The 23754-nt window shown below is 36.6% G+C and overlaps 1 protein-coding gene across 5 annotated transcripts in view; it reads left to right on the top strand.

Annotated features, from left to right (window-relative positions):
* LOC138912316 (scavenger receptor class B member 1) overlaps window positions 1–23754 on the top strand; it is a 472662-nt gene that overhangs the window by 382725 nt on the left and 66183 nt on the right. Inside the window, exon 8 of one of the 5 annotated variants that reach the window (XM_070212709.1) lies at window positions 7368–7686. The exons of the other annotated variants lie outside the window; for them this stretch is intronic. Within the exon in view, the coding sequence (XP_070068810.1) occupies window positions 7368–7394 (27 nt within the window). The 3' untranslated portion in view covers window positions 7395–7686. Of the gene's footprint in view, window positions 1–7367; window positions 7687–23754 lie in introns of those variants that run through there. 5 annotated transcript variants of the gene reach the window in all.

Raw genomic sequence — 23754 nt, 5'->3', positions numbered from 1 at the left:
CCACCATGCAAACCCTTGTGCAAACCCAAAACATTTTTTTAAAAATACTCGCAGCTCAGCATTCCAAATAAACTATGCCTAGTCTTCGAATAACTTTGTGGAACGCCAACGGTGTTTCACGGCATAAACCTGAAATAAGTCAGTTTCTGAACGAAAACCACATCGACGTTATGTTGCTGGCAGAAACGCATCTCACCAGCAAATATAATTTTCAAATACGGCGATACACGTTCTACAGCACAGATCATCCAGATGGTAAAGCACATGGTGGAACCGGCATCTTAATAAGAGACCGCATCAAACACCACTTTCACCAAAGGTTTGCAAAAAGTTATTTGCAAGCTACATCGATAAAATTACAGTTGGGCAACTATAACCTTGCCATTGCCGCTGTTTACTGCCCCCTCCGTTTTACAGTCTCCGAAGACCAATTCATGGACTTCTACAATTCACTTGGAGAGCGATTTATAGCAGCACGAGATTACAACGCCAAGCACACACACTGGGGATCCCGCCTTGTGACCCCCAAAGGAAGGCAACTTTATAATGCACTCATCAAGACATGCAACAAACTGGACTACGTTTCGCCAGGCAGCCCTACATACTGGCCTACAGATCCTAGAAAACTACCTGACTTAATTGATTTTGCTGTGACAAAAAATATTTCTCGCAATCTAATATCTGCAAAATCGCTTTTGGATATATCATCGGACCACTCACCAGTGCTAATAACTCTTCTTGAAAGCCCGGAATTAATCGAGCACCCTTGGAGGCTGACGTCGCATCGAACCAACTGGCTGAAGTTCAAAAAGTACGTAAGTTCCCACATTGAACTGACTCCACAGCTCAACATCAAGGAGGACATCGACTGCTATGCCGATGCACTGGAGTCTGTACTCGTCGCAGCAGCCAAAGTCTCTACACCGCAAGGGAGGGATGGGAGCACACACCAACACAAAACTAACTTGGAAATCGAACAGCTTGTTTTGGACAAAAAAAGATTGAGGAGTGCTTGGCAAACCAGCAGATCGCCATCCTCGAAACAAAGTCTTAAGGAAGCTGGTCGCAGACTTACCAGGGCCCTAAGGCACGAAGAAGTAGAAGCACAACGCCAGTACATTGAGAAACTTTCACCCACCAGCACCAAGCATCCCTTGTGGAAGGCCCACCCAAATCTAAGTGCGCCGGCCGAAACAGTAATTCCCATAAGAGACTCTTCAGGCAGCTGGACCAGAAGCGACAAAGACAGAGCTTGTACATTTGCTTTACACCTTCGAAATGTATTTCAGCCAAATGTATTCGCCGCCAAATCAAATCGAAACTGAGACGGAGCCAATTCTGTTTCAACCAAACGAAGTTGCAAAAGTCACCAGCGAGCAATTAAAACCAAAAAAGGCCCCAGGCGGTGATCTAATAACTGCCAAAAAGCTAATTGAACTCCCAAACTGAGCAGTTGAGGTCATTTGTAAACTCTTTAACGGGATTACACGACTTGGCTATTTCCCAAAAAAGTGAAAAAAAATCGGTAATCATAATGATCCCAAAGCCAGGAAAAGATCACACAATACCAGCTTCATACAGACCGATAAGTTTACTCTCGTGTCTGTCAAAAATGCCTTTTGATTTGAATTAAATTAAACGTGTCCCCCGCTAATTCTGAATAATATGCCACTTCCACAAGCCGACGATGTAACGTACCTTGCACCTAGACAGGAGACTAACATGGAGGAAACATATCAAAGCTATAAAAATTTATCTAAAACTAAAATCCAATAGCTTACATTGGCTCTTTAATGCTCGCTCCCCCCTGTGCCTGGACTTCAAGGCCCTGCTCTACAATTCAACGCTTAAGCCAGTCTGGACTTACGGCTCTCAGTTGTGGTGAAACGCGAGCAGCAGCAACATCGACATTATCCAGCGAGCACAATCAAAAATCTTGAGAACTATCACACTCAGAAAAAAAATCGCCCTAAATTTTAGAAAATCGCCATACTTTGAAAATCGCCTTGAAATTCAGAAAATATTTCTATTCTTCAGAAATATTTTTCTAAATAATAAGAAAAACTTACCCTGATTAGATCAACGCCTCTTGTTCTCCACTTTTAGAAAAATTTTCTGGTATTCAGAAAATTTTCTTTCAAACTAAGAAAAAATCGCCTTACATTTTAGGAAATTGGCCCAATCGGTAGCCTAGGGGTCTAATGCGAGCGGATTATTTGTTTTCTACGCCTATATCGTGTGTTCGATCCCACGTCGAGGCGTACATGTTTTGCGTCTTTTTTTTTTTTGGCGCATTAAAATGTATACTTTAATACAAATAAGGATTTAGGTAAGCTAACACACACATAATGGATAAATAAGAGTATAAACTGAGAACCCAAGAGAACAGAATGAGAATGTACTTTGTACAGCGCCTCTCGTGATGCTTCCCTGGCGCAGCTAGTAGAGTGTTTGAATGCAAACTGTGAGGTAAGAGGTTCGAATCCCGCGAGCGACCAAAATGTTTTTCTCCAGATAGTAAGTTATTTGATTTTTATGTTTATCATTAATAAATAATATAATAATTTCAGTTGTTATTTCAGTTACAATTTAAGAATAAAAGTGTGTTTGTGTACAAGCATCGTGACGTCACCATGTGTTTAAATAGAGGAGAGAAAAATAAGTTGAGAAACGAGAACCCCAACAACAACACCCCACACCGGCAGTGGGGAGGGGTGGAGTCGGCATAACTCCCGATTCCCCGATTTTTTTTTTCTTCTTCTTATTCCATTTTGCAAAAACTAACCCTAAATTTTAGAAATTTTTTTTCTAATTTTTAGAAATATTTTTTCTAAAAGGCAAGGCGAGCTGCCTTTGGCTTAAAAAGTATGGCGATTTTCTAAAATTCAGGGCGATTTTTTTTCTGAGTGCACTGGGGCACCTTGGTATGTTCGGAACGACAACATCCACAGAGATCTTTGCATTCTGCCCATAAAAGACGAAATATCAAAACAAAAAGCGTCCTACCTCACCAAGCTAACTTCTCATCCAAACCAACTCGCCAGGGGGCTAGCCAGGGTCTCTTACCGGACCCGATTGCAGCGAAATGACCTTCCAGCTCAGCAATAGTTATTAGAGCCTTTAATCTCGCGTCAGTCATCATGACTGTTAGATAGTTTTTTAATTTAAGATTTTATATACTTATTGTTAGTCTCAATTCAGAGAAGATCCAATAAATAAATGCATACGTAAAAAAAAAAAAAAAAAAAATTTCAGCCAGGCCGACTGAGACTTCTTGGGACCAGAAGTGTTGCGCCTGCGTTTGTCATATTTTATTTTTTCTTCTCATAGTTTTTGATATAAATACCCGACATAAAACAACTGAACAGAGGGTAAATGGTTTTGTCCCTTCCGCTTGTATGGAGAAACCTCTTGAAAATATGTTATTTTCCAGAGGAATTTTACCGGTGGGAAGTAGTCAGTAGAAACCGAAATCGAAATAGAAGCAAAAACCCTTCGAATGTGTTTTTGAACTTTCCAAGCTTTGAATCAGAATGTAAAATGGGATTTCAAAATACTTGTTACTTTTCACGTTCTTACGGGAAAAATTTTATAAATTCTATCCTTCGAATTACAATAGTGGTATTATCTTAAGGGCACATATTTATACCCGTTACTCGTAGAGTAAAAGGGTATATTACATTCGTGCAAAAGTATGTAACAGCAAGAGTATGTATACTCTTTGGTAACAGGTAGAAGGAAGCGTTTCCGACCCTATAAAGTATATATATTCTTGATCAGGGTCACTAGCCGAGTCGATCTAGCCATGTCCGTCTGTCCGTCTGTATGAACGCTGAGATCTCGGAAACTACAAAAGCTAGAAGGTTGAGATTTTCCACACATATTCTTGGGCCTCCTACGCAGCGCAAGTTTATTTTAGCCGAGCGCCACGCCCCCTCTAACGCCCACAATCGCCCATTAATGATTTTAAAATGTGCCCTGCGCCCACATCTTTAAAGATTTTGTTTGTAATTTTGTTGTGTATATTTATACCTACCGAAATATCTACATATATCTAACTCCCTCGCACTCCCTTTAGCTGAGCTACGATTACACAGTGCAACATGAAAAATGTAACCGCAATTCTGATTTCATGGGCGGAAAGAACTCATCCAAATAAGCTTAAACCCATTTGGGTTTCTCTGGCTTAGTTCGCGTTTACCTTTTATAGCAAGTTAAAGTTTTACATACAAAACTTATTTGTATCGGCCATATCTTGTGAACCGATTAAAATTTCACTATCAAGTCTTCAGTGATTATGTAGCTATGAACCCAAGGAACTAAATTGACAAATGACTCTTGTGCACTTAGCACCTAGTGCACCTAGCGCGTTAAAAAACAAATTTGCCTAATTTTTCGATTTTTAACGCGCTAGGTGTACGTCTTCGCAAGAGCCATTTGTCAATTTAGTTCCTTGGGTTCATAGCTACATAATCACTGAAGACTTGATAGTGAAATTTTAAACGGTTCACAAGATATGGCCGTTACAAATAAATTTTGTATGTAAAACTTTAACTCGCTATAATAGGTAAACGCGAGCTAAGCCAGAGAAACCCAAATGGGTTTTAGCTTATTTCGATGAGTTCTTTCCGCCCATGAAATCAGAATTGCGGTTACATTTTATAACCCTAAAAATGTTGCACAGTGTTATAGTCGGGACACGAACCCGAGTACAGCGTTCGCACTTACTTTAGCTGAGTGACGGGTATTAAATAGTTGGGACACCAACCCGACTATAGCGTTCTCTCTTGTTTTTCTTGCATTTTTTTAAGCCTGTTCACCGCATCAAGTTGGTTGGGAATAGAGGTTAACAAATTACTTTAATGGCTCATAGGCTTTGATTGACTCAAATTATGATGGAACCTTAAATGCAATTATGTAGAAAGGCATCTAAGCAGTTTATTGGTATAGGTTTTATAATGAAGTCCATTTTGTTGACCTGTGTAATTCGCAGGCATTCATTCTAATTCAGAATCTTAAATAAAGTCTTGCCCATATTTTGCCCAAAGACCTTCTATTTAGAAAAAAGTGAAATAAGCGGTGCTGCATTTTTCGAGGTTAGGTCGAAAAACATAAAAATTGCTCAGCGAGACGCTCTTGTAAAGCACGCAGTGATGGTGTTTGGCAATGACATTGATCACTACAAGTTGAAACTACACATGAGTAAACTGTCTTTTGAGTTTCAAAATAGATTTGAGAAATCTAGGAGAGATAAAGCCAGGTATCTTGCTCATAATGCAAGTTGTCTTCACGTCACATTGAATGGCGAAGACTATCGCATTGATGTCATTGCTTCCACTTCAGGTACAAGAGGGAGGGCACAAAAAACCTTTTCTGAGTGTTGTCCTAAAACATATAAAAGGAAAAGCCAAGAATTGCTCTCAACGATAGATGAGAATCAATTGCTATCAGCCGCAGAACAGGCTTTGCGGGCGAAAGCAAAACGGGATTCAGCTAAATTAATTAATGAAATATCAAATGCTCCCACGTCCCCGGAGAATATAATTAAGAAAGCTTTAACATTTTCTAATGGCACTTCAAAACGCCTTTCAGCAGATTAAGCACTTGCCCTTATGATAGACAGTAAAAAATTGTTCAAAATTGTATTCATGTTACGATCTCGTACACAAAAATACTGATCTCATTTTTCTATGAAGTTTGAATTGTTACAATTTAAAAAAAATCTTAAAAATATAAACCAAATTTTTTTGTTTTTATTATCAATTATTTACGCCCCCAAAATAGCCACGCCCATTTTTTTATGTTCAACATAATCTTTGGGCTTACTACAATATTCACTACAAATTTAAAGCCGATATCTTAAAAAATATCTTAAATACTCCTACGGTACCCATAATTTCCAGCAGCTTGACTCGGACATACCTTCGTTAAAAAACTGATTCCTGTTGTGTACGTGCTGATCAACAACCTAAAGATCTGTTAAACGATTTTGATTCTCGAGTATTGAATTTTTCTGCTTAACGTATGCGCTAGACTAAAAGTGTGGTGAGTCTAAATCTATTTGTGGTAAAACAAGATCAAACTCACTGATTTCCTTTGTTGGTAATCGCGAGAGCGCGTCAGGAACTACATTTGAACTTCCTTTTCGGTGTTCAATGTCAAAAGTTTAATGCTGTACCTTAAGCGCCCATCTAACACCTCCAACGCCTGTTTTCAAAGCGTCGCATTTAATAATGAAAGGCTTCTCAAAATTCGGTGTCACCGATAACGGAGCTGAAGTCAATCTGCGCTTACCTCTTCAAATGATTGGTTGGCTTCGTCTTTCCATTTGAAGCATTTGGCCTTTTTGGTTAGATCTGTCAGAGGTGCTATTATTGTTGCGTCATTTTCTAAAAATCTTTGGTACCATCCGGCACAATCTAAGAACTTTCGCATTTCCTTAACAGATTTGGTCTCTAATCGCTGATATTCTTTTTGAGTCGACTTTGATGCAAACTTTTCCAATCACATAGCCAAGATATCGCACTTTTGGAACACACCATTTACATTTTTGTAAATACACGCCAAACCTTCACTTTTCAAAATATCAGCCATTGTTTTTAGGGGACTTATACACTCAGAAAAAAAGTCAATTGACGTTGATTTAAGGAATAATGGCTTTAAAATGGCTAACAAGTCCATACGTGGACTTAAAAATTTTCATATGATGAGTCCATTAACTCTAAATGGACTAGGTCCTAAGGTCCATTTTTAGTCCATTTAGACTTAAAATGTATATGGGATGAAAACTTTTAAGTCCCCGTGTAGCCTTATTTAGCCATTTTCAATCTGTCGTTCCTTAATTTAAAGTCGGTGGACTTAAATCAAGGTAATTTATTTTTCAGGGTGTATGTTTAGCAAATGTTCCGCTGACCAACAATAAGCCGTCCAAGTAAAAAAATACACGGCTCTTGAGATCTGGAGGAATAATAGCGTCCATTAAACGACACATTGTTTGGGGCACATTGGTCAATCCAAAAGACATAACCTTGAACCTATATAATAAATTGTATGTTTGGTACAGTGAATGCAGTGAGATATCTACAAGATTTTCAAACTTATTTGCCAAAATGCATGTTTAAGGTCTAGTAAAATTATTAATTCTGCTTTAGTTAATCTTGATAACATTCCATTAATCTTTGGCTGTGGGTACGAATCTTTTATGGTTACTGCGTTTACTTTGCGCAAGTCAAGACATATACTAAACTTTTCACCTCTTTGCACTACAGTTACCGGGCTACTCCACGAACAAGTTGCAGGTGCTTTTTCTATGATTCCCATCCTTAGCATATCGTCAATCTCTGAATGTATTTTCTTTTCTATTGCAGGAGACACTGAAAAATATCTCTGCTTGACAGAATTTGTTTCTGAACTTAAATCAATAGCATGTTATAGAATAGATGTTTTGCCTAACCCATACCGGTTTAAATCACGAAACAGCTCTATCACTTCCGTCATCTGCTGTTGCTGCTCAAAATCTAATGATTCAGTAGTTTCACTTCGCTAACGCATATTGTAGACTCATCAATCCAAAGGTGTACCAGAAATCATCCCCTAAATAAAGATCTTGTTTTAAATCCGGAATTATGTAAAGAGTTAGCATATTAGACTGATTGCGAAATGTAACATTAGTTTTTATGGTTCCAAGAATTTTGTATTTCTTACCACTTGTTATTTCTTACTTTTAAGTTCTTGTTTTGGTCTAAACACTCATTTGCTTTAACACGAAACGGATGGCTATAAGCCAAGAAAAGATTTTGTCACAATTTTTTTCCGTAATTTCCGCAAAAACAATAGTATATTGTCCTATGCCAACTACTTAAGAAATATAAAAAAAAATTGGAAAAAAAATTCCTAAAATACTTATTGCTTGCGTTATCAGTTATCAGCTGCACAGAACAGAAACAAACAAATTCATTTTTCGACACAGATCCTTACACTAAGAAAATTAATACTTTGTCCAAAACATATTGTTTAAATATAGAATTTCATACTGGGTTGAGCATGTAAATAAATTCCAAAACGTGTTTTTTTTAAAAAAAATTACACCAAAACATTGCTAAAACATACCTCTTTCTCTAAAAGATAGCTCTCCAACAACCAATATAATAATTATATTTATTATATTTATGCGAAGCAATGTTTTGCTTTAAGTATTTGACTATATTAAAAAAACGGCATTAAGAAAAGCAATTCGATATTACTGCATTTTGCCATTGATATTTTGCTTCAGTATTTTTGTTTCTATTAATTTTTCACCTTGATTAGAACTATATTAATAATAGGGAAGGCAGGTGGGCGGGGAAGCCGTGAATCAAATTGTTTAAACATTTGAATTTGTTTAAACAATATGAGCACGTGTAATAAAGAGCAAGAGAGTCAATTGGTTTGAATATTTAATGTTCTTTTTTTTTAGTTCACAAAAATCGGTTACAAAATGACTTATGTAAGTATGTTGTGGAAATGTAAATGAAAAATTCTTTTAGCAAAAGGATATCAGTATTATCTTGAATTTGAATTTGAGCGAATCTCAATTCCTTAGTCAGCTGCAATGCACACACACAAACGTACACACGTATATACATATGTATCTAATGGTAATGTAAAATACGCATTTTTTGGATATATTTATTTTGTGCGTGTGTGTGTACATAGCAGAGCAAATCATTGTTTGTTTTTGTTGTACAGATCCAAAGTTTGTCAATAACTCAACATTTGAAAACTAATAAATAGTTTGCTGATCGGTCTTTTGCATTTAAAAAAACGGAAGCAATTTTAAGGAAAATTTCGACTGTAAAATTCAGCTTAATGGGATTTCTGTAAGGTCTTCCGATATTTTAAAATTTAACGTTTACTTAAGAAAAAGGCGCAAAAGAAGTGATTTGCGATATAATCGATTTTTTTGGCTGTGGTATTTTTATTTTCCCCTTGCGCGGTCACACTTAAATTGCGACAGCAGGACATACATATGTACATACATACATGCGCCAGCAGAACATACATACAAACATATGGGGACGCGTGACGTCACATCAGGTTAGCCAAATTTGAAAATATTGTGGACTTGGTTAAGGATGCTGAATCTCCAAGAAATTTAAATGCAGTTATTTGCGGGTATGCCATAAGATTATGAACATCACATTTTTAAACCATTTTAACAACATTTATAACAGAGAAATGGCAAAAGAAAGAATTTAAAAAAAAACAAATCGAATTTTGTGGCACTTTGGGGTCGTTTTTTGTTCTAACAAGAGAGAACGCTATAGTCGGGTGCCCCGACTATCAGATACCCGTTACTCAGCTAAAGGGAGTGCGAAAGAGATGGAGAAAAACTTTGATCCGCCGTAACATTTTAACGGACCATTCGTTTTAAAAAATTTCTTCTACATTTCGATAGGTATTGATAAACACAATAAAACTGCATTTTTACTTTTCCAAAATATTGAAATTTTTAAAATCGTATATTAGCGATTGTGGGCGTTAGAGGGGGCGTGGCACCCTTTTGAAACAAACTTGCGCTGCGTAGGAACTCCTAGAATCTGCATGCAAAATGTCAATCTTCTAGCTTTTATAGTTTCCGAGATCTCAGCGTTCATACAGACAGACAGACAGACAGACAGACAGACAGACAGACAGACAGACGGACAGACAGACGGACAGACGGACATGGCTAGATCGACTCGGCTAGTGATCCCGATCAAGAATATATATAGTTTATAGGGTCGGAAACGCTTCCTTCTACCTGTTACATACTTTTGCACGAATCTAATATACCCTTTTACTCTACGAGTAACGGGTATAAAAAGTACCCCTTACGCGGCTCCTAATTATTTTAGTAATTACTGTGATTTTTCTAGATTTTTATGTCAATCCGTTCTGGGTGGAATTTGCTACTGACCGGTTTTTAATCAAGACAAATATTGATTTAGATTATATAATATTAGAAAGGCTGGTGGAAGGGGATGCTGTGAATCAAATTGTTTACACATTTCCATTTGTTTAAAAATATGAGGCACGTGTAAGGAAGAGCAAGAGAATCAATTGATATGAATATTTTGTTTTTTATACCCCTTAGGGCCGGTTTCTCGAATGCCGGCTAACATTTCTCGAACAGATAAAGTCCCTGCTAAGGCATTTTGGCTTTCTCGAGCATAAATGTGAGAGCTAACTTTGACAGGGACTCGGAGTCCCTGTTAAGCGTTTTCGGCTCGATAGAATGACAGCTGATTTCCCAAACCCAACTATGAAGAAGAAACGAAATCACAGTTGACTTTTCCTTTGAATTATACCCAAACAGCTGATGAAATAATCGAAGCATGCCATTTTTTGCACTTTACAGTGCGTTAACAGCACTCTGTAATTGTTTCTCGTTCAGATAAATTAAAGCAGTCGAGAAAGCAGATTTGCTTTTACGAACAGTTTATCTGGTCTTTAAGTTTTTCGAACAGATAGCTATCAGGGACTTTGACAGGGACTCGAGAAAGCGGCCCTTAGGGCTTTCTCGACTGCTTTAATTTATCTGAACGAGAAACAATTACAGAGTGCTGTTAACGCACAGAATTGTGCAAAAAAAGCGTGCTTAGATTATTTCATCAGCTGTTTGGGTATATTTCAAGGGAAAAGTCAGCTGTGATTTCGTTTCTACTTCTTAGTTGGCTTTGGGAAATTAGCTGTCATTCTATCGAGCCGAAAACGCTTAACAGGGACTCTGAGTCCCTGTCAAAGTTAGCTCTCACATTTATGCTTGAGAAAGTCAAAATGCCTTAGCAGGGACTTTATCTGTTCGAGAAATGTTAGCCGGCACTCGAGAAACCGGCCCTTACTCGTAAAGTAAAAGCCCTTTACTAAAAGAGTATATTGTATTGCAAAGGTATGTAACAGCTAGAAGGAAGCGTTTCCGACCCCATAAAGTATATATATTCTTGATCAGGGTCACTAGCCGAGTCGATCAAGCCATGTCCGCCTGACCGTCTCACAGTGTAAGATTTTGCCAATCTAGCGGGACTTTTAGCAAAAGTTGAACTATTTTTGAGGTCGATGAGCTTTTAGCAGCACTTTTAGAAATGTTTAACTATTACAAATAATTTTTTTTTGGGAGATAACGGTTTTTAAAGCTGGACTTTAGAAATGCATGCAAAATTGCACTGGGAAGCGAGCAACAGTTGACAAAGTTTAGTCTTATCAATTGCATCGCGTGATCAGTGGGAGCAGCCAAAAGTTATTTTTCCCAGAAACTTTAGACAATTGTTAATCCACTTTTAAAAACAAACAAATTTTTTTGGGACCAAAAAATTTTTTTTTCATTTTTTGAAAAAAGTGCCAAAAAGTAAGTGTATTTTTTCATATTTCTGTTTTTTGGTGGAAAAAAACTTATATCATTCTATCGTATTCTATCCAACCAGAACATACATCATTCGCATGCATTCATTCTGATTCAGAATCTAAAATAAAATCTTGCCCATATTTTGCCCAAAGACCTTCTATTTAGAAACGAGTGAAATAAGCCGTGCTGCATTTCTCGAGGTTTGGTCGAAAAACATAAAAACCACTCCGCGAGACGCTCTTGTAAAGCACGCAGTGATGGTGTTTGGCAATGACATTGATCACTCCAAATTGAAATTACACTGTCTTTTGAGTTTCAAAACCGATTTGAGAAATCTAGGAGAGATAAAGCCAGGTTTTTTGCTCATAATGCAAGTGGCCTTCAGGTCACATTAAATGGCGAAGACTGTCGCATTGATGTCATTGCTTCCACCTCAAGTACAAGAGGTAGGTCACAAAAAGTCTTTTCTGAGTGTTTTCCTAAAACACAAAAAAGGAAAAGCCAAGAATTGTTGCCTACGATAGATGAGAATCAATTGCTATCAGCTGCAGAGCAGGCTTTGCGGGCAGAAGGAAAACGGGATTCAGCTAAATTAATTAATGAATTACCAAATGCTTCCCCGTCCACGGGGACTATAATTAAGAAAGCTAAATTATCTTCTAATAGCACTGCAAAACACCTTTCAGCAGATCAAGCACTTGCCCTTCTGATAGAAATAGAAGTACAATACCACAAAAATAGTCTGTCCAAAATTATATCCATGTTATGATCTCGTTAAGAAGCCAAAAATGTTATGCTATCCTACTGGTATAAAAGTAAGAAATTCCTATGCTGAAACAAGTTTACAATCCATTATTGATCATACCGAAAAACGGCTGATAAGTGCTCAAGAAGACATTTTTGAGTCACTGTCTCCACTAGACGATGTACACATGAATTGTTACCATTTAATAAAAAAAAATCTTAAAAATATAGACCAAAGTTTTTTTGTTTTTTTTATCAATTATCTTTAATATAAAACCTTATTTGCAGCTGCTCAGCTTATAATATCGAAGCTACAGCTAAAAACATGAGCATATAACCAAAATTAACATTTTTCAAAAAAAAAAGAAAAAAAAGTGGTCTCCAAAAATTAAAAACAAAATTTTTTAAGTTGGCGAAAATTATAACAAAAAATAAGAAAATAGTTAAAAATGTCGAACATTTTTTTTAAATATTTTTTTGGGGATTTTATCTTAAAAAAAAAACAGTTTTTTTTCAATTTTTAACGTCCCCAAAAGTGCCACGCCCATTTTTTTATGTCCAACATAATCGTTGGGCTTACTAGAATATTCACTCAAAATTTGAAGCCGATATCTTTAAAAATACGACTCCTACTGATTTAAGTCCCCCTAGATTGACAAAATCTTACACTGTGCGTCTGTCTGTCTGCCTGTCCGTCTGTATGAACGCTGAGATCTCGGAAACTACAAAAGCTAGAAGGCTTAGTTCGCGTTTACCTTTTATAGCAAGTTAAAGTTTTACATACAAAACTTATTTGTATCGGCCATATCTTGTGAACCGATTAAAATTTCACTATCAAGTCTTCAGTGATTATGTAGCTATGAACCCAAGGAACTAAATTGACAAATGACTCTTGTGCACTTAGCACCTAGTGCACCTAGCGCGTTAAAAAACAAATTTGCCTAATTTTTCGATTTTTAACGCGCTAGGTGTACGTCTTCGCAAGAGCCATTTGTCAATTTAGTTCCTTGGGTTCATAGCTACATAATCACTGAAGACTTGATAGTGAAATTTTAAACGGTTCACAAGATATGGCCGTTACAAATAAATTTTGTATGTAAAACTTTAACTCGCTATAATAGGTAAACGCGAGCTAAGCCAGAGAAACCCAAATGGGTTTTAGCTTATTTCGATGAGTTCTTTCCGCCCATGAAATCAGAATTGCGGTTACATTTTATAACCCTAAAAATGTTGCACAGTGTTATAGTCGGGACACGAACCCGAGTACAGCGTTCGCACTTACTTTAGCTGAGTGACGGGTATTAAATAGTTGGGACACCAACCCGACTATAGCGTTCTCTCTTGTTTTTCTTGCATTTTTTTAAGCCTGTTCACCGCATCAAGTTGGTTGGGAATAGAGGTTAACAAATTACTTTAATGGCTCATAGGCTTTGATTGACTCAAATTATGATGGAACCTTAAATGCAATTATGTAGAAAGGCATCTAAGCAGTTTATTGGTATAGGTTTTATAATGAAGTCCATTTTGTTGACCTGTGTAATTCGCAGGCATTCATTCTAATTCAGAATCTTAAATAAAGTCTTGCCCATATTTTGCCCAAAGACCTTCTATTTAGAAAAAAGTGAAATAAGCGGTGCTGCATTTTTCGAGGTTAGGTCGAAAAACATAAAAATTGCTCAGCGAGACGCTCTTGTAAAGCACGCAGTGATGGTGTTTGGCAATGACATTGATCACTACAAGTTGAAACTACACATGAGTAAACTGTCTTTTGAGTTTCAAAATAGATTTGAGAAATCTAGGAGAGATAAAGCCAGGTATCTTGCTCATAATGCAAGTTGTCTTCACGTCACATTGAATGGCGAAGACTATCGCATTGATGTCATTGCTTCCACTTCAGGTACAAGAGGGAGGGCACAAAAAACCTTTTCTGAGTGTTGTCCTAAAACATATAAAAGGAAAAGCCAAGAATTGCTCTCAACGATAGATGAGAATCAATTGCTATCAGCCGCAGAACAGGCTTTGCGGGCGAAAGCAAAACGGGATTCAGCTAAATTAATTAATGAAATATCAAATGCTCCCACGTCCCCGGAGAATATAATTAAGAAAGCTTTAACATTTTCTAATGGCACTTCAAAACGCCTTTCAGCAGATTAAGCACTTGCCCTTATGATAGACAGTAAAAAATTGTTCAAAATTGTATTCATGTTACGATCTCGTACACAAAAATACTGATCTCATTTTTCTATGAAGTTTGAATTGTTACAATTTAAAAAAAATCTTAAAAATATAAACCAAATTTTTTTGTTTTTATTATCAATTATTTACGCCCCCAAAATAGCCACGCCCATTTTTTTATGTTCAACATAATCTTTGGGCTTACTACAATATTCACTACAAATTTAAAGCCGATATCTTAAAAAATATCTTAAATACTCCTACGGTACCCATAATTTCCAGCAGCTTGACTCGGACATACCTTCGTTAAAAAACTGATTCCTGTTGTGTACGTGCTGATCAACAACCTAAAGATCTGTTAAACGATTTTGATTCTCGAGTATTGAATTTTTCTGCTTAACGTATGCGCTAGACTAAAAGTGTGGTGAGTCTAAATCTATTTGTGGTAAAACAAGATCAAACTCACTGATTTCCTTTGTTGGTAATCGCGAGAGCGCGTCAGGAACTACATTTGAACTTCCTTTTCGGTGTTCAATGTCAAAAGTTTAATGCTGTACCTTAAGCGCCCATCTAACACCTCCAACGCCTGTTTTCAAAGCGTCGCATTTAATAATGAAAGGCTTCTCAAAATTCGGTGTCACCGATAACGGAGCTGAAGTCAATCTGCGCTTACCTCTTCAAATGATTGGTTGGCTTCGTCTTTCCATTTGAAGCATTTGGCCTTTTTGGTTAGATCTGTCAGAGGTGCTATTATTGTTGCGTCATTTTCTAAAAATCTTTGGTACCATCCGGCACAATCTAAGAACTTTCGCATTTCCTTAACAGATTTGGTCTCTAATCGCTGATATTCTTTTTGAGTCGACTTTGATGCAAACTTTTCCAATCACATAGCCAAGATATCGCACTTTTGGAACACACCATTTACATTTTTGTAAATACACGCCAAACCTTCACTTTTCAAAATATCAGCCATTGTTTTTAGGGGACTTATACACTCAGAAAAAAAGTCAATTGACGTTGATTTAAGGAATAATGGCTTTAAAATGGCTAACAAGTCCATACGTGGACTTAAAAATTTTCATATGATGAGTCCATTAACTCTAAATGGACTAGGTCCTAAGGTCCATTTTTAGTCCATTTAGACTTAAAATGTATATGGGATGAAAACTTTTAAGTCCCCGTGTAGCCTTATTTAGCCATTTTCAATCTGTCGTTCCTTAATTTAAAGTCGGTGGACTTAAATCAAGGTAATTTATTTTTCAGGGTGTATGTTTAGCAAATGTTCCGCTGACCAACAATAAGCCGTCCAAGTAAAAAAATACACGGCTCTTGAGATCTGGAGGAATAATAGCGTCCATTAAACGACACATTGTTTGGGGCACATTGGTCAATCCAAAAGACATAACCTTGAACCTATATAATAAATTGTATGTTTGGTACAGTGAATGCAGTGAGATATCTACAAGATTTTCAAACTTATTTGCCAAAATGCATGTTTAAGGTCTAGTAAAATTATTAATTCTGCTTTAGTTAATCTTGATAACATTCCATTAATCTTTGGCTGTGGGTACGAATCTTTTATGGTTACTGCGTTTACTTTGCGCAAGTCAAGACATATACTAAACTTTTCACCTCTTTGCACTACAGTTACCGGGCTACTCCACGAACAAGTTGCAGGTGCTTTTTCTATGATTCCCATCCTTAGCATATCGTCAATCTCTGAATGTATTTTCTTTTCTATTGCAGGAGACACTGAAAAATATCTCTGCTTGACAGAATTTGTTTCTGAACTTAAATCAATAGCATGTTATAGAATAGATGTTTTGCCTAACCCATACCGGTTTAAATCACGAAACAGCTCTATCACTTCCGTCATCTGCTGTTGCTGCTCAAAATCTAATGATTCAGTAGTTTCACTTCGCTAACGCATATTGTAGACTCATCAATCCAAAGGTGTACCAGAAATCATCCCCTAAATAAAGATCTTGTTTTAAATCCGGAATTATGTAAAGAGTTAGCATATTAGACTGATTGCGAAATGTAACATTAGTTTTTATGGTTCCAAGAATTTTGTATTTCTTACCACTTGTTATTTCTTACTTTTAAGTTCTTGTTTTGGTCTAAACACTCATTTGCTTTAACACGAAACGGATGGCTATAAGCCAAGAAAAGATTTTGTCACAATTTTTTTCCGTAATTTCCGCAAAAACAATAGTATATTGTCCTATGCCAACTACTTAAGAAATATAAAAAAAAATTGGAAAAAAAATTCCTAAAATACTTATTGCTTGCGTTATCAGTTATCAGCTGCACAGAACAGAAACAAACAAATTCATTTTTCGACACAGATCCTTACACTAAGAAAATTAATACTTTGTCCAAAACATATTGTTTAAATATAGAATTTCATACTGGGTTGAGCATGTAAATAAATTCCAAAACGTGTTTTTTTTAAAAAAAATTACACCAAAACATTGCTAAAACATACCTCTTTCTCTAAAAGATAGCTCTCCAACAACCAATATAATAATTATATTTATTATATTTATGCGAAGCAATGTTTTGCTTTAAGTATTTGACTATATTAAAAAAACGGCATTAAGAAAAGCAATTCGATATTACTGCATTTTGCCATTGATATTTTGCTTCAGTATTTTTGTTTCTATTAATTTTTCACCTTGATTAGAACTATATTAATAATAGGGAAGGCAGGTGGGCGGGGAAGCCGTGAATCAAATTGTTTAAACATTTGAATTTGTTTAAACAATATGAGCACGTGTAATAAAGAGCAAGAGAATCAATTGGTTTGAATATTTAATGTTCTTTTTTTTTAGTTCACAAAAATCGGTTACAAAATGACTTATGTAAGTATGTTGTGGAAATGTAAATGAAAAATTCTTTTAGCAAAAGGATATCAGTATTATCTTGAATTTGAATTTGAGCGAATCTCAATTCCTTAGTCAGCTGCAATGCACACACACAAACGTACACACGTATATACATATGTATCTAATGGTAATGTAAAATACGCATTTTTTGGATATATTTATTTTGTGCGTGTGTGTGTACATAGCAGAGCAAATCATTGTTTGTTTTTGTTGTGCAGATCCAAAGTTTGTCAATAACTCAACATTTGAAAACTAATAAATAGTTTGCTGATCGGTCTTTTGCATTTAAAAAAACGGAAGCAATTTTAAGGAAAATTTCGACTGTAAAATTCAGCTTAATGGGATTTCTGTAAGGTCTTCCGATATTTTAAAATTTAACGTTTACTTAAGAAAAAGGCGCAAAAGAAGTGATTTGCGATATAATCGATTTTTTTGGCTGTGGTATTTTTATTTTCCCCTTGCGCGGTCACACTTAAATTGCGACAGCAGGACATACATATGTACATACATACATGCGCCAGCAGAACATACATACAAACATATGGGGACGCGTGACGTCACATCAGGTTAGCCAAATTTGAAAATATTGTGGACTTGGTTAAGGATGCTGAATCTCCAAGAAATTTAAATGCAGTTATTTGCGGGTATGCCATAAGATTATGAACATCACATTTTTAAACCATTTTAACAACATTTATAACAGAGAAATGGCAAAAGAAAGAATTTAAAAAAAAACAAATCGAATTTTGTGGCACTTTGGGGTCGTTTTTTGTTCTAACAAGAGAGAACGCTATAGTCGGGTGCCCCGACTATCAGATACCCGTTACTCAGCTAAAGGGAGTGCGAAAGAGATGGAGAAAAACTTTGATCCGCCGTAACATTTTAACGGACCATTCGTTTTAAAAAATTTCTTCTACATTTCGATAGGTATTGATAAACACAATAAAACTGCATTTTTACTTTTCCAAAATATTGAAATTTTTAAAATCGTATATTAGCGATTGTGGGCGTTAGAGGGGGCGTGGCACCCTTTTGAAACAAACTTGCGCTGCGTAGGAAATCTGCATGCAAAATGTCAATCTTCTAGCTTTTATAGTTTCCGAGATCTCAGCGTTCATACAGACAGACAGACAGACAGACAGACAGACAGACAGACGGACAGACAGACGGACAGACGGACATGGCTAGATCGACTCGGCTAGTGATCCCGATCAAGAATATATATAGTTTATAGGGTCGGAAACGCTTCCTTCTACCTGTTACATACTTTTGCACGAATCTAATATACCCTTTTACTCTACGAGTAACGGGTATAAAAAGTACCCCTTACGCGGCTCCTAATTATTTTAGTAATTACTGTGATTTTTCTAGATTTTTATGTCAATCCGTTCTGGGTGGAATTTGCTACTGACCGGTTTTTAATCAAGACAAATATTGATTTAGATTATATAATATTAGAAAGGCTGGTGGAAGGGGATGCTGTGAATCAAATTGTTTACACATTTCCATTTGTTTAAAAATATGAGGCACGTGTAAGGAAGAGCAAGAGAATCAATTGATATGAATATTTTGTTTTTTATACCCCTTAGGGCCGGTTTCTCGAATGCCGGCTAACATTTCTCGAACAGATAAAGTCCCTGCTAAGGCATTTTGGCTTTCTCGAGCATAAATGTGAGAGCTAACTTTGACAGGGACTCGGAGTCCCTGTTAAGCGTTTTCGGCTCGATAGAATGACAGCTGATTTCCCAAACCCAACTATGAAGAAGAAACGAAATCACAGTTGACTTTTCCTTTGAATTATACCCAAACAGCTGATGAAATAATCGAAGCATGCCATTTTTTGCACTTTACAGTGCGTTAACAGCACTCTGTAATTGTTTCTCGTTCAGATAAATTAAAGCAGTCGAGAAAGCAGATTTGCTTTTACGAACAGTTTATCTGGTCTTTAAGTTTTTCGAACAGATAGCTATCAGGGACTTTGACAGGGACTCGAGAAAGCGGCCCTTAGGGCTTTCTCGACTGCTTTAATTTATCTGAACGAGAAACAATTACAGAGTGCTGTTAACGCACAGAATTGTGCAAAAAAAGCGTGCTTAGATTATTTCATCAGCTGTTTGGGTATATTTCAAGGGAAAAGTCAGCTGTGATTTCGTTTCTACTTCTTAGTTGGCTTTGGGAAATTAGCTGTCATTCTATCGAGCCGAAAACGCTTAACAGGGACTCTGAGTCCCTGTCAAAGTTAGCTCTCACATTTATGCTTGAGAAAGTCAAAATGCCTTAGCAGGGACTTTATCTGTTCGAGAAATGTTAGCCGGCACTCGAGAAACCGGCCCTTACTCGTAAAGTAAAAGCCCTTTACTAAAAGAGTATATTGTATTGCAAAGGTATGTAACAGCTAGAAGGAAGCGTTTCCGACCCCATAAAGTATATATATTCTTGATCAGGGTCACTAGCCGAGTCGATCAAGCCATGTCCGCCTGACCGTCTCACAGTGTAAGATTTTGCCAATCTAGCGGGACTTTTAGCAAAAGTTGAACTATTTTTGAGGTCGATGAGCTTTTAGCAGCACTTTTAGAAATGTTTAACTATTACAAATAATTTTTTTTTGGGAGATAACGGTTTTTAAAGCTGGACTTTAGAAATGCATGCAAAATTGCACTGGGAAGCGAGCAACAGTTGACAAAGTTTAGTCTTATCAATTGCATCGCGTGATCAGTGGGAGCAGCCAAAAGTTATTTTTTCCAGAAACTTTAGACAATTGTTAATCCACTTTTAAAAACAAACAAATTTTTTTGGGACCAAAAAATTTTTTTTTCATTTTTTGAAAAAAGTGCCAAAAAGTAAGTGTATTTTTTCATATTTCTGTTTTTTGGTGGAAAAAAACTTATATCATTCTATCGTATTCTATCCAACCAGAACATACATCATTCGCATGCATTCATTCTGATTCAGAATCTAAAATAAAATCTTGCCCATATTTTGCCCAAAGACCTTCTATTTAGAAACGAGTGAAATAAGCCGTGCTGCATTTCTCGAGGTTTGGTCGAAAAACATAAAAACCACTCCGCGAGACGCTCTTGTAAAGCACGCAGTGATGGTGTTTGGCAATGACATTGATCACTCCAAATTGAAATTACACTGTCTTTTGAGTTTCAAAACCGATTTGAGAAATCTAGGAGAGATAAAGCCAGGTTTTTTGCTCATAATGCAAGTGGCCTTCAGGTCACATTAAATGGCGAAGACTGTCGCATTGATGTCATTGCTTCCACCTCAAGTACAAGAGGTAGGTCACAAAAAGTCTTTTCTGAGTGTTTTCCTAAAACACAAAAAAGGAAAAGCCAAGAATTGTTGCCTACGATAGATGAGAATCAATTGCTATCAGCTGCAGAGCAGGCTTTGCGGGCAGAAGGAAAACGGGATTCAGCTAAATTAATTAATGAATTACCAAATGCTCCCCCGTCCACGGGGACTATAATTAAGAAAGCTAAATTATCTTCTAATAGCACTGCAAAACACCTTTCAGCAGATCAAGCACTTGCCCTTCTGATAGAAATAGAAGTACAATACCACAAAAATAGTCTGTCCAAAATTATATCCATGTTATGATCTCGTTAAGAAGCCAAAAATGTTATGCTATCCTACTGGTATAAAAGTAAGAAATTCCTATGCTGAAACAAGTTTACAATCCATTATTGATCATACCGAAAAACGGCTGATAAGTGCTCAAGAAGACATTTTTGAGTCACTGTCTCCACTAGACGATGTACACATGAATTGTTACCATTTAATAAAAAAAAATCTTAAAAATATAGACCAAAGTTTTTTTGTTTTTTTTATCAATTATCTTTAATATAAAACCTTATTTGCAGCTGCTCAGCTTATAATATCGAAGCTACAGCTAAAAACATGAGCATATAACCAAAATTAACATTTTTCAAAAAAAAAAGAAAAAAAAGTGGTCTCCAAAAATTAAAAACAAAATTTTTTAAGTTGGCGAAAATTATAACAAAAAATAAGAAAATAGTTAAAAATGTCGAACATTTTTTTTAAATATTTTTTTGGGGATTTTATCTTAAAAAAAAAAAACAGTTTTTTTTCAATTTTTAACGCCCCCAAAAGTGCCACGCCCATTTTTTTATGTCCAACATAATCGTTGGGCTTACTAGAATATTCACTCAAAATTTGAAGCCGATATCTTTAAAAATACGACTCCTACTGATTTAAGTCCCCCTAGATTGACAAAATCTTACACTGTGCGTCTGTCTGTCTGCCTGTCCGTCTGTATGAACGCTGAGATCTCGGAAACTACAAAAGCTAGAAGGTTGAGATTTTTCACACATATTCTTGGGCCTCCTACGCAGCGCAAGTTTATTTCAGACGACCGCCACGCCCCCTCTAACGCCCACAATCGCCCACTAACGATTTTAAAATGTGGTGGTGGTTTTGGCTTTTTATACCCCTTACTCGTAGAGTAAAAGCCTTTTACTAAAAGAGTATATTGTATTCGTGCAAAGGTATGTAACAGCTAGAAGGAAGCGTTTCCTTTTTGTCAAAATAGGACTAATTTAAAATTCCAAACATCTGAGTAATTGGTATTAGAGGGAAGTAGTCCTCACAACCGCGTAAAAATGATCGTCGATGGACAGCGATTTCTTAAGAACTCTCATAACCATGGATTACCACATGTGTATTTTTTTTATGATAATCAGAAGAAATCGCGGTCCAAGGAGGATTATACATTTTAACCTTTCTTTTAGTCTTTTCCACCCAAAACCAAACTTAAAGATTGAATTTGTTTTTCTGAGCCACACAACAACCCTTATTCAACTAAAACTACTTGTTTAATGCAGAACAAAAAAAAATGCGCCGCAAGCGAAAAAAAATTTAAAAAAAATCGCGCACGTAAATTCTTAAGAAATCGCGGTCCATCGAGGATAATTTTTTCGCGAATTTCGGGGGTGAGTCCGCTAATGGCGAAAATATCTGTGGTACTAAGCTCTGTAACGCAAAAATAAATAATATTAAACGATAACATTTATTTTATCACTCACCTTATCTTGTTATACCCTTGCAGAGGGTATTATAATTTTGGTCAGAAGTTTGTAACGCAGTGAAAGAGACGTTTCCGACCCCATAAAGTATATATATTCTTGATCAGGATCAATAGGGGAGTCGATATAGCCATGTCCGTCTGTATGTCTGTTTCAATACCGTTTGCGAGCTCAGTTTAAAAGCTAGCGACTTAAAACTTTCACAGTCGTCCTAAAACATGTATGCAGATCAAGTTTGAAAACCGACCCGATCGGACGTCTATATCCTATAGCTCCCATAGGAACAATCGGATATAGCTTTTACAAAATGAGGATATTTCGCTCAGTGTAAGAACTTTTGACACGAATCTTATTCTTTTACGCATACCTTGATCAGGGTAAAAGCGCGTGCCGATCGGACGTCTATATCATATAGCTCCCATAGGAAGAATAGGGTAAAAAATTTTTAATTTTTATACCCGTTACTCGTAGAGTAAAAGGGTATATTAGATTCGTGCAAAAGCATGTAACAGCTAGAAGGAAGCGTTTCCGACCCCATAAAGTATATATATTCTTGATCAGGGGCACTAGCCGAGTCGATCTAGCCATGTCCGTCTGTCCGTCTGTATGAACGCAGAGATCTCGGAAACTACAAAAGCTAGAAGGTTGAGATTTCCCACACATATTCTTTGCTTCCTACGCAGCGCAAGTTTATTTTAGCCGAGCGCCACGCCCCCTCTAACGCCCACAATCGCTTACTAACGAATTTAAAATGGGTCCTGCGCCCACATCTTTAAAGATTTCCGAGAAGTATAAATGCAATTTTGTTGTGTATATTTATACCTATCGAAATGAAGAAGAGATTTTTCAATTCGGACCATTCATTGAAAAGTTATACGCAATCAAAATTTATATATCTATCTCCCTCGCACCCCCTTTAGCTGAGTTATGATTACTAGTCGGGACACCAACCCGAGTACAGCGTTCGCACTCCCTTTAGCTGAGTGACGGGTATTAGATAGTCGGGACACCAACCCGACTTTAGCGTTCTCTCTTGTTTTGTATTGTTTTTAGTTGCGCCGTCAGTTGGAAGGGATGGCTCACGCCAAAAGCTGTGGGATTTAACTCCGATGGAATTTCGAATCGTATTTTTACAGAAATATGCTCAGTACATGTAAGCAAGTTTCTGCTTTTACACTTTTGAAAAATATTGATTTTTGGGAAAGTTACATTAAAAAACAAATCGTTCGTCACATTACCCTACACTCAGAAAAAAAATCGCCCTGAATATTAGATCGCCATAAATCGCCATACTTTTTAAGCCAAAGGCAGCTCGCCTTGACTCTTAGAAAAAATATTTGTAAAAATCAGAAAAAAAATTCTTAAATTTGGGGTTAGTTTTTCCAAAATTGAATAAGAAGAAGAAAAAAAAATCGGGGAATCGGGAGTATGCCGACTCCACCACTCTGTCGGTGTGGGGTGTTGTTGTTGGGGTTCCTGTTTCTCAATTTATTTTTCTTTCCTCTATTTAAACACATGGATGACGTCACGATGT

This window comes from Drosophila takahashii, chromosome 2R (genome assembly GCF_030179915.1).
Source record: "Drosophila takahashii strain IR98-3 E-12201 chromosome 2R, DtakHiC1v2, whole genome shotgun sequence".
In the NCBI taxonomy this organism is placed as follows: Eukaryota; Metazoa; Arthropoda; class Insecta; order Diptera; family Drosophilidae; genus Drosophila; species Drosophila takahashii.
Note: the sequence above shows the minus strand (reverse complement) of the source record. Positions and strands in the feature narration are given on the sequence as shown.